Source organism: Eptatretus burgeri, chromosome 17 (genome assembly GCF_056783735.1).
Source record: "Eptatretus burgeri isolate ZD-2024b chromosome 17, Ebu_testis_v1, whole genome shotgun sequence".
NCBI lineage: Eukaryota > Metazoa > Chordata > Myxini > Myxiniformes > Myxinidae > Eptatretus > Eptatretus burgeri.
In genome coordinates this window covers 5,428,544-5,440,736 of record NC_140977.1, presented here as the reverse complement: position 1 = coordinate 5,440,736, position 12,193 = coordinate 5,428,544, and the positions used below count along the sequence as shown (strand labels likewise).

Below are 12,193 nucleotides of genomic sequence, written 5' to 3'. Positions count from 1 at the left end.
CCCTCGATAATGCAAAGAATTTTTAATTCATTAGTCTCTCAATTCATTGGTACGAAGTCAACAAATGCTATCCATCAGAAGCTACCTGTATGAAGATTATTTTAAAACCAATTGAAAATAATACGAGTTGTCCTTCTATGCTTAATTAACACTCAAATTAGGAGTCAGATGTCACTCCGTGACGTGTCACTCCATAACGAAAATTTGACATTTGTTTACTTTTCTCTTTAACTGGTTGATGAAAAACCAAACAAATCCAGGGTCATTAAGAACTTGTACCACCCAATCATTGTGCAGTATAATTTTTTTTTAATGTACAAAAAATAAATTTAAATAGAAAACTTGTCACTCCGTAACGTTACGGAGTGACTCATTCTGTCAAACAATTGTTAACTCAGCCTGAAAAAAGGTGGCGGCAGAGTAGCTGTCTCAGAATTCATTGCGTGCCAGATTTTACTTCTGTATGACAAGTTTCAAGTTTACACGGGGTCATCTTGAGTGGTTTTGAAATCGGTTTACATCCAGCAATCGGTGAGTACAAACTACCCCTCTGTTGTCACCTGCGGATGTGCGTCGTAAGAGGAAAACTAGACAAATCACCGCGCCACCGCGGACCGCCAACTTTGCAGTGGACAAGCCGAGTGAAGCCGCTTACAACCTCTACTGTCAGTTTTTGTGGCCTAAAACATTTCATGATCTTTTGGATGATTCATAGAAGGGTACGGTGCAATTCATATGGATAATTTGTTGATGCATTCATATTACAGAAAGGATGCCATTGACTGCTGCCGAGCGACAAAAGCGTTTTCGAGACAGGCACAAAGAAAAATGCAGGGAGCTGGATGCGAAACGCAAGAAAGAGGCGCGTGCTGCTAATGTTGCCAAGGCAAGTGAAAGTGAACGTGCGCGTCAGCAGAGATGTCGGGCGAAGGGCAAAAACGCTGTGAGTCCTGTTCCAACTTCTCGGTCTCCTGCCTACAACAACAGCTCCATCATAGGCTAGGCTGTTAAACGAGCTCGAGAGGCCCTCCTGAAATCACCGAGGAAACACAAAGCTGTTATCAGACAGCTTGCTGTCGGAAACGAACCTTCCCGACATTAAGTTGACACGGAAAGCAAGTATGCTCCTGAGCACAAAGTTCCTGCCGATGTTAGTGATGCTGTTAAGAAATTTTATGAGCAGCCCGATATTGTTGTGGTGCCAGGGTTCGGTGGCGAGGACGACCGCTAGACAGAGCAGTCGGGCTGTCTCCCACCGAACACCGAAATCGAAGGTCAAACCTTCGGATAACTCTGAAGGTCACGGGTCCCTTGGTGAACCGTGGACGCCAATATTTTGATGCCGTGGGGTAGGGTTATTTGTCTAATTCCAATTTACCTAAGTACCCACACCGTCGTCTAACTACCGGGGAAGCCACATCCTCGGCCGGTATTGTCCGAATCGAGTCGCTGTTACCAACTCGGATCCGGTGTAACCGAGCGGAAATTACCAAAGCTGCGCCGGACCAAATGAACAATTTACGGCACAAATGGCCTCCCTATTTCTCAAGCCCGAACTAGGCCAATGAAAGAAAACACGGACAACGAACTGGAACATTTAACAGGGGTTTATTTACAATAATCGGGAAGGGAAACACAGAGCAGACTTGATCACGAATAAAGATGTACAATGGAATCACTTAAACAATTCTACTTACAGACTGGCCACAGACAGACACACGCACCAAAAAAGAAATGGACCTCATGGGTCTTTATTCGGCCCTTCAGCCGAGGAGAATAGTTCAGCAGGGGGGGGGGGTCAGAATCTGGCCGGGGACCTGGCCACCTTGTGCAGTTTCACCGACTCCAACCCACCAAGGTGGGACTCGAACCCGCGACCCGGAATCCAACGAGCCCCCGATCCTGGCTGCCACGAACGACGATACGAGCACCACGGAACAACTCCACCACAACCGCCACTACCACGAGGAACCCGAAAAAGGCCGCAGACCGCCAAAAGACCTCGGAAAAAGACCACAGACGCCAACTACTGCAGACCAAAGAGCCAAAAGCAAAGAGCAAAGAGCCCCGACACAACCACTTTTCTTATCCTTCCCCTCAGGCGGGTGTAGGGATCCGCTCTGAGGTAACTCGCCTCTGGATTGGTCGGGCAATCGGTGTCCTCCCCTCATTGGACGAGGCGAACATCCCATCTGGCTAGGGCGGGGTCGGCTCTGAGGTGATCTCACCCCCGATTGGACGAGGGGAACTTCCATTTGGCTGGGGCGGAGTCGGCCCTGAGGCGAGGGGGCTCCGTCCACGTCCGTAGCCTTGAACACGTGGGTTATGGCACCGTGGTGTGGAGTGAAAGCTGGGCGGGTTGTTTGTTCGCCTGCAGAAGCGCTTGTTCGCCTGCAGAGTGGGAGGAGTGAAGCGACGGTTTTGTTGGCGTTGTGCTATTTCAAGATGTAAGAAACCTGACTATAAAAGAAACCCGCAGCACGCACATGAAATTCCCATTAGACATCAGGGAGGAATTCTAACTATCCACATATACTTAACAAAATAACTAAACTTTGGGTCAACTGTATGTGTGAATGCGAATGGTTTTCAGATTCGTAACAATATTTCATGGATGTCGCCAGGGAAGAAGGACTTTGTGATCATTAAGACTGGGAAGCGGAAGGTCAAGGTTCAAAAGAGTTTCCTCATGATGACAATATGAGGGGCATACAGGTTTTTTTTGTGAGAAATATACAAACATCAAGATCAGCTACTCCAAATTCGCGGAACTTCGTCCAGCCAATGTATGCCTCAATTCAAAGTTTCCGCACAATGTCTGCCTCTGCAGATATCACAAAAACATGCACCTCTTATTGGAGACCTTGTCATCTCATGTACCTGGACTTTCGACCAACTTTCGTGAATTCCTTGGAAGCATTGTATGTGATCAGGAATCGGACAACTGCATGACAGGAAAATGTCAGGAATGCCATACCAAGTTTTCCACAGTGTATTCTGTGGACGACGAAACGGCTAACCTGCCGCTAAAATGGTTTCAGTGGGAGACAATTGAGCAGCGGGCCACAAAAGTAGCTAAAGATGGGACTGTGCAGGATGCCCTGCATGAGATATGTAAACAACTTCCATTCTTCAGATTGCACTCATTCATCAAGAGGAAGCAGAGCTACTTCTTTGAGGATAGAAGGAAGGCAGTTGATGGTGAGCGCGTTGTCGTCCAGGTCGATTTTGTGGAGAACTATGCTGTGATAGAACAGAATGAAATCCAGAGTGCTCATTAGAGCCACGTCCAAGTCTCTCTATTCACAGTGTGCGCCTGGATTGATGTTAATGCTCGCGATGACCTCTAGCATGGCAAATATGCTGTTCATACCTTCCTGTCCAATATCATCACCACACTGATATCGCGCCACCCCAGGATTAGGGCGATTGACTTTTTTCAGATGGGGCAGCTAGTCAATTTAAACAGAAATTCTTGTTTTCCATTCTAACATTCCTTCAAGAATTGTTCAAGATTCAATTATCCTGGGATTTCTTTGCCACATCTCACGGTAAGGGCGCTGTTGATGGGATAGGAGGTGAGGTAAAGAGGAGAGTTTGGTTGGCAAATCTGGCTGGGGATCCTGTATCTGATGCAGAATCTTTCTTCCGCGTAGCAGCGGCACAGTGCAAAAAGATCGAAGTTTTATTCATGGCAGCAGGAGACATTCAGAAGTGCCAGTCGCAATTGTACGAGCGCTGGCAGTTAATGACGTCGCTTCCGAAAACACACCAAACATACTGTGTAAAACCTGTGAGGAAATATGTTGTGAGCGCCTCTATGTACTCAACAGCGGAACAATTTGAATTGGCGAGTCTTCACCCCAAGTGCCGTGTATCATCCTTGGAATGTCAAAACACTGCTAGTCCAGCACCTGCTGAGCGCCCCAGGTCAGACAGTCAACCCCAAGTGCACCCTGGTGACTTTGTGACTGTGTCGTATGTCACAAAAAAATCTAAGAAGTTATTTGTTGGCCAGGTGACTCAGATAGTAGATGATGGTTGTTTGGAAGTATCATTTTTGCGAAAAGCGGGCCTATCTGACTTGGTATATACATTCCCAGAGGTGGAAGATAAATCCTGGATTGATTCCAACCAAGTCGTCAGATTCCTTCTTCAGCCATCCCTCGACCATCGCAATCATTATGTCTTTGCTGAATGTCCTTTGGGAAATGGAGCCTTTTGCAGGACAGTCATGTGAAGTTTTGTGATGTGGCCAACTGATTAATTCCAAACTTTTTGTTTCTGGTCATCCACTCGTAAATTGTTCTCAACATCTTTGGTCTATTTCTTGACTTTCGTATATGTTTATTGTATATTTTCTCAGTTCAGATTTTAAATTTTTATTATTTTCTCATGTGTTAGATGTTGAAACGTTCAAGTACAACACCAGCACAAGTCAGCTGGGTTCAGACTGAAAGTCTGGCGTAATCTAGAAATTATTTGTTGCTTTGGGAGAAATCTCAAAATTGACTCATCACTCCGTAACGGGATTTTTCGTCACTCCGTAAAGGGACTATTGTAATTATTTCAGAGTAATTAGGGCATGTCTGGAATTTTGAAACCCCCGTATTGAAGGTACAACTATTAGTGTATCTTCCTAGTATTTCATTACAATTTTATAACTATTGTGAGAGCAGAGTTTTCAATAAATGTTGTTATTGTTTAATAAATGACAAAAGACAGTGTCATTCCATAACACAGTTTTTGAATGTTAATTACTTGACAATGGTCCAACTTACAGGAACTACATTAATATCTCTGAAAATTGCGACTCTTCCTTTGCAATATGATATATAGAGAGTAGGCACTAGTGGCTTTATCGCTGTGCTAGAGCAATCAAAGTTCACAAAAATGACTCAAAGTGTCACTACGTAATGTGGAATTGCCCATTTATAAATTCTGACCACATTAGCAACTTCAAATATTGTGGAATTGATGCATTGAGTGGATCCAGTGGTAGTGTGTTGGTACAGTGTAGTGAAGAGGGAGTCCTGCTCACAGTTTCAGAGCCAGTAAAGTGTTTCAAAAGCACCAAGTCCACCGATATTCTTCTCTGGAATACAGTCAAATGAGTTTGAGAGCATGCTGCATGATACCTTGGATGGGAGTAAGGATGTTGGGAGGAGGGAGTGTAAGCACAGTGAAGCAGTTGCCTCAGGGAAAGTTTGAAACGAGAGCTCGTGTGTACATTTAAAAGTGTTTGACTCATGTGTGAAACAATGGCGTGAGTGGAACAGCTTCCAACGCTGAGTTTTCTTCAAAGCTAGGAAGGAAAAATAATATTTCATTAATTTTAGGTGCAATGAATGGCAAAACAACCAGTTTAACCAATTAATTACACACATGTATATATGCACACTTGCATACAAAGCACTCACCTGTCAGTTGCTGTGGAATAGGTGGGAGGGAAGGCAAGCACACCGAGTACCTCTTCCTGGTTTATGCACACGTTTTCCAACCAAAATGCGATAAGCTCCAGAATCTCAACAAGAACTTTCTGTTGAATCTGGGATGATGACTATAAACATTAAGTGGGCAAACTGGCTCAGTTGCAGTCTGAAAAAAACAGAACCAGCCACTGCCTAATTGTCAGCTGCTACACCACTATCCACAGCATCACTCAGCTGATATGGCTCAAGAAGTCTTTTGGGGGTGGGGGGGCAGGATTGTCAACTCCACAAGCAAGTGCCAAGGATTGTGCTTCAGGAGTTATTTTTCACAAAGGACATAAACCACAAAGAAGGAGGGAGGACAAACAGGTTTTGTTTCACTGTATACTCTTCCAGAGTTTATCTCTTGGTAGGGATGTAAAGGGAAGGAATCTCTGTTCAAATGGGGGTTAAATAGGTAAGAGAAAGAGGGTGGGGGTGAGGGGTGAGAGTAAAATAAAGTGGGGGGGGAGGGGTTAAAAATTTTTTTGATGCAGAGTCAACGTTCATGGAAGAGCTTGGTCCCAGAAACAACTTAATGTGGAGAAGCTGGTGCAGGATGAGTGGAAGAGGTGGGGGAGGTGAAGGAGAAGTTGGTGCTGGAGATCTGTTTGTGAGAAAAAAAAATTCACTCCTTTTTATTGACAGGGTCAAATAGTTTTTCCCTGAGATAAAATGAAAGTCCCAGAACCAACAAATTTCCCCTACTTGGGCCTAATGGTTCCTTTCAACCAAACTTGGTGGCATTATGGTTAGAGGGCGTCTGATCTGAGCATGGGAGGCCTGGGGTTCTCAACTCAGCCGAGTCATAGCCAAAGACAAAAAAATGTATGTACAACTTCCTTGCTTGATGCTCAGCATTTAAAAACGATAGAGCATGGACAAACAACCATACATTGGTAATAATAGCACAGGTTTTGGGCTAATTTAAATGGCTGCCTCCTGTGTCAATGTTCCTTGCAAGGTAAATCGTGTTATGAATCTTTCATGTCCACCAGTGAAATCACACAGATAGTACATCCAAGTTAGTCTTTGGGAAAGTTTTAATTTCCTGCTACTTATGGAATGCTTCCTGTGTAGCATCTGCATTGTGGGAGATGAGTACAGATATCGGCCGATATTTTTTTTTTTTTTTTTTTTTTTGTTAATCAAAATGCAGTACATTATGAATTTTTGTTGTACGTTTCACAGCAATAATAATGTATTGATCCCTTTCTGAATTTTCTTTGCAGAGAATCAAATGAAAATGGTTTCTTGCTCCAATCCAAGTTCCCAGTTGTTTGACACAGAAGTTTCTTGCAATCAGAACATGACACAGACTTCTCATGAGGAAGTCAACAAACATAAGCATGTTCGAACTAAGAAAAATTGTATAACCACAGACCAGAAAACCGAAAGGAAGGAGAAGCCAAACAAGTGTTCTGTTTGCAAAGAAACATATAGCTCATTAGCATCTTTAAAGAGATGTCAAAGAATACACAAACATGAGATGCCATACAAGTGTATTGTGAGTAGTGAAGGATTTTCTCAGTTGTCATCTTTGAGCAATCATAAAGGAAAACATGCAAGAGAGAAGCCTTCTAAATGTTCCATTTGCAGCAAGGTGTTTACTTCTTCATCATCTTCATATCGACATCAAAAAATACACGTGGGAGAGAATAAGAATCCGCTCAAGTGTTCTGTTTGCAATGAGGACTTCACCATGACCATGGATTTGAAAGTACATCAAAAAATCCACAAGCGAGAGAAACTTTTCAAGTGCACTGTTTGCAATAAGGATTTTACCACTGCAAAGTATTTGAAAATACATCAAAGAATACACACAGGAGAGAAGCCTTTCAAGTGTTCTGTTTGCAATAAGGACTTTACTACGAACAAGGATTTGAAAATACATCACAGAATCCATACAGGTGAAAAACCCTACGAGTGCTCCCAATGTGGTAAGGCATTTAATCAGTTAACAAATTTACGTAAACATTGCATAATCCACACGGGAGAGAAACCTTACAAGTGTCCTGTGTGCTTTAAGGCATTTGCATCTTCTTCATATTTGTATATGCATAAAAAAATACACACGGGGGAGAAACCCTACAAGTGTTCACAATGCGACAAGGCATTTAATCAGTCAGGAACTTTACGTCAACATCAAAGAATCCATACGGGCGAGAAACCTTACAAGTGTTCACAATGCGGAAAATCATTTAAGCAATCATCAAATTTACATGAACATCACAGAATCCACACTGGAGAGAAACCCTTTCATTGTTCTGTGTGCAACAAGAACTTTACTTCTTCATCAACTTTACATTCTCATGAAAATATTCATACGAGAGAAAAGCCGTACCAGTGCTCTGAATACAATGAGGGTTTCATTGATATCTCCAAGTTGAAGCAGCCTCAAGGAATCCACACAGGAGAGAAGCCTTTCAAATGTTCTGTGTGTGACAAGAACTTTACTTCAGCTTTACATTCTCATGAAAATGTTCATATGGAAGAAAAGCTGTACCAGTGCCCTGAATGCAACAAGGGTTTTAGTGATCTTTCCAAGTTGAAGCAGCATCAAAAAATACACACCGGAGAGAAGCCCTACACGTGTTCTCACTGCAACAAGTGTTTTATTGATCTCTCCAAGTTGAAGCAGCATGAAAAAATACACACCGGAGAGAAGCCCTACACGTGTTCTCACTGCAACAAGTGTTTTCTTGATCTCTACAAGTTGAAGCAGCATCAAAAAATACACACCGGAGAGAAGCCCTACACGTGTTCTCACTGCAACAAGTGTTTTATTGATCTCTACAAGTTGAAGCGGCATCAAAGAATACACACCGGAGAGAAGCCCTACACATGTTCTCTCTGCAGCAAGTGTTTTAGTGATATCACCAAGTTGAAGCAGCATCAAAAAATACACACCGGAGAGAAGCCTTACACATGTTCTCACTGCAACAAGTGTTTTATTGATGTCTCCAAGTTGAAGCGGCATCAAAAAATACACACCGGCGAGAAGCCCTACATGTGTTCTTCCTGCAACAAGGGTTTTATTGATGTCTCCAAGTTGAAGCAGCATCAAAGAATACACACCGGAGAGAAGCCCTACACGTGTTCTTACTGCAACAAGGGTTTTATTGATGTCTCCAAGTTGAAGCAGCATCAGAGAATACACACCGGAGAGAAGCCCTACACGTGTTCTTACTGCAACAAGGGTTTTATTGATGTCTCCAAGTTGAAGCAGCATGAAAGAGTACACACCGGAGAGAAGCCCTACACGTGTTCTCACTGCAACAAGTGTTTTATTGATGTCTCCAAGTTGAAGCAGCATGAAAGAGTACACACCGGAGAGAAGCCATACACGTGTTCTCACTGCAACAAGAGTTTTTCTTGTTCATCACATTTATCTCGACATGGAAAAATACATGCAGGAGAGAACTTGACTGGGATGGAGAATGAGTCATAATAAATTTCCAAGACCAACAACATTGTACCAATGGCTTTCAGTAGATGGCAGGATTGAGTCAATTGTACAAGTTTAGATTCTGCAAGGTAGAAACAGAAAGCACCATCACCTTCTCTCAGAATGTAAAAAAACTCAAAAATATCAGAAATCATGGAAGCATGAACCAAAAGCGATTGTTGAAAATGAGGAAGTAGTGCTCACGTGCAATCTGACAATCCCAGCAAGCGTGAACACAGAAAACAAAGCAATGCGACCGGACATTGTACTCACATACAAAAATCAGATAACAGCATTTCTCATCGAAGTGTCACTACCCAGCGACTTTGGTCTAAATAACGTGGAAATCGGGAATATGGCCAAGTTCAAGGATCTGAAAAATGAAGTCAAGAGAATCTGAAAGCTGAAGAGCAGTGCCATTGTGCCATTGATAGTTTGACCAATGGAGTGACAAAGAATAACCTAAATGAGATTTTGAAACTATCCCATTGAATATTACTACAATTGGAGGCTGTCTCAGGGTTCAGTGTTGATCCTGAAAAAGAACCCTCAGAACAAAACCTTGAGAAGAATGAAACTTCGGAACTCGTTCCACGGGATGTGTTCCAACAAAAACAGAAGATGGCTCCTTTGAGGGGAATCTCACCTTCTGAAACACTCATATGGACATTGCAACCAAGTAGAGAAGTGTCTTTTGCATGAATAGTCATCCAAGTTCCAGCAAATTGGAGAAGGTCCAAAATGCCATGATATAAGCAAACCATCAGAACGTGGTTCTTGATATGATTCCAAAAACGACGTTGGAGATTTTGATTCCTGACAGGACTGTGTTCCATTTCCTGACACACCCACTGATGGAGATTCAAATTAAGTAGAGAAGTCCTATTTAGCTGCAAAGGGCTCTTTGGAAAGCTGGTCCTTGAATTAATTGGAGGCCAAAGAGAGGGAGTCAGGAAATCTGCTTAAAATTTTCAGAATGCCAAAGCAAGATTGTTTGATTGGTCTTTCAGCCCCAATTTCAAGTCGTATGATCAATTTACACACAATCACAGTGGTTTTTCCCTCTGGTTTTCCTTTGCTTTATCTTGCATCCATGGAGCTCACTGTTTTTTGAGTCTGAAAAATCAAGGTGTCTTCCAGCCATACTGAACATGCAGAAGAGCTGCTGAAAAGATTTTTCTGACACCTATCAAATGAGGAAGAAAGAGGAGTGAGTGAGAAGTGAGGAGGCACTCTGCACAAAATGAAAAGGATGAACAAGTGACACCATCTCTAAAACAGCACAAACTCGACTCCTTTTTGACATTTTCTGATATACGTGAAATAAATTTTCCCTTGCAAGAAAGAACGTAACCAAAATTGTGCGGGATCATCAAACCACAACACATTCACAGCCTGCATGTGAGACTTATCCAAAAGATGGTACCGCACACTTGTCTACTGCCATTTTGATATCCTCTCCTACAAATAGTCCAGCATGATTATGTTGGTCAGTTACTCAATTAAATCCTGCCCTGCTGTCTGAGGAGGTTATCAAGTTGCTGTTCAACATGCTTCTCACCTTGTCATACTCATTACAAAGGTAACCCTGCCAGTGGACCCCTTGCTTTTGGCCCTGAAGGTGTTACAACCCTGAAGGTGTTACTTTGATAATAGCTGATCGAAAGCGGATATTGCTCAAAATAATTAAATGTAATGAGATATGTATCATTGTCCTTCCTTCAGCAAGTTTCTCCTACCTGTACCCCTGTGTATTCATTTACTGAAAGATCAGGCATTCTCAGCTAAAATAATACACTTGTGAAAAAAAGGTTCTTATTCTTCAGGGTAGAAGTTAATGTTTTGTCATGTACATCATATCAGCAATCGGAGCCATGAAAAGTCACAATTCTCAAGGTCTTGACGGTATGATTGCAAAAGTACTCGAGGCAAGTGAAGTGAATATGGTCCGAATATTAACCAAATTCTTCAACGAACTACGTCGGACTAAAAAGGTCCCAACTGATTGGTCAAAATGCTTGTGACCCATATTCACAAGAAGGGAGACAAACTTACACCTGCCAATTACAGAGCGTTTTTTAAAATTATTATTACTGTCTGTGCCAGGCGAAGTGTTTTGCAAAATTATTTTGAATTGAATTGGCACAGTCGTGGAAGAAACCCGTGGTGACAGTCAATTTGATTTTAGACCAGACAGAGGCACAGTAGATGCAATATTCATAGTAAAATATACCATTGAGAAAGCCAAAGAGTATGGAGTCCCTCCCAATTTCACCTTCGTAGATTTCCAGGCAGCTTTTGACACTGTCTGAAGAGAAGCACTGAAAAACAATGGGCACAGTTTGCATACATCCGAAAATAATTTCAATTGTTAAAAAAACAAGTGAAATCCTTCAATACAGCGCGTGTGGTGAAGCAAATGAGTACACTAATGTTAAAATATGCAACTTATGCTTTTTCAGTTGAAAAACAATTAAAAAGCATACTTGATATTTGAAATGTAAAAATCTTGTTATTATTGTGATAAGCACCTTTATATATAACAGAAGGAATGAAATCGTTCGATACAGTGTGGCAGGGGACCGCAAAAGAATGATGGCATAAGAAGAACTTAGCTTTCAGCATTCGGCGATCGGCGCGAAATGTGATGGTGGGCGGAAGTGACGTCTTTCGTTCGTTCGTACATGAGGGGCGCGTTTCTTCATTTTTTTTTTCCGTCAAGCAATAAATTAAATGGTTTTCACATATATAACACATTACTTTCACAAATTCGATACAGCGTGGCAGGGGACCGCAAAAGAATGGTAGCATAAGAAGAACTTAGCTTTCGGCGATCGGCGCGAAATGCGATGGTGGGCGGAAGTGACGTCTTTCGTTCGTTCGAACATGAGGGGGGAGCGTTTCTTCGTTTTTTTCCGTCAAGCAATAAATTAAATGGTTTTCACATATATAACCTTAGTTTCACAAATTTCCATTGAAATACTTGGGTATTTCCGTCAATTGTCGCCATTTCCGTCGAGGTTACGCACTGCATCTACCGGACGGCCGTCATTGGCTGTCTTGAGGCACGTGGTGGGGGGGGGGGGACACCGGACCCACTGGAGACGTGGTAGACGACGCCGGGGACATTTCAAACTTGGTGCAATTGTATACAGCGCACGTGCTGTAAAAACATGTACAACGCAACACCATGCACAATCATGATAGGAGATCAACTAACAGTGTTTCAAAGTGAGTGGTGGTGTTAAACAGGGTTGCATTCTGTTGCTGACTC

At 42.5% G+C, this 12,193-nt stretch overlaps 1 protein-coding gene across 1 annotated transcript in view; it reads left to right on the top strand.

Moving 5' to 3' along the window:
* Positions 1 to 12,193, top strand: part of LOC147009159 (uncharacterized) — a 113,934-nt gene that overhangs the window by 42,066 nt on the left and 59,675 nt on the right. The window contains exon 4 of the mRNA XM_085862988.1: positions 6,704 to 8,915. Within this exon, the coding sequence (XP_085719114.1) occupies positions 6,704 to 8,915 (2,212 nt within the window). The remainder of the gene's footprint in view (positions 1 to 6,703; positions 8,916 to 12,193) is intronic.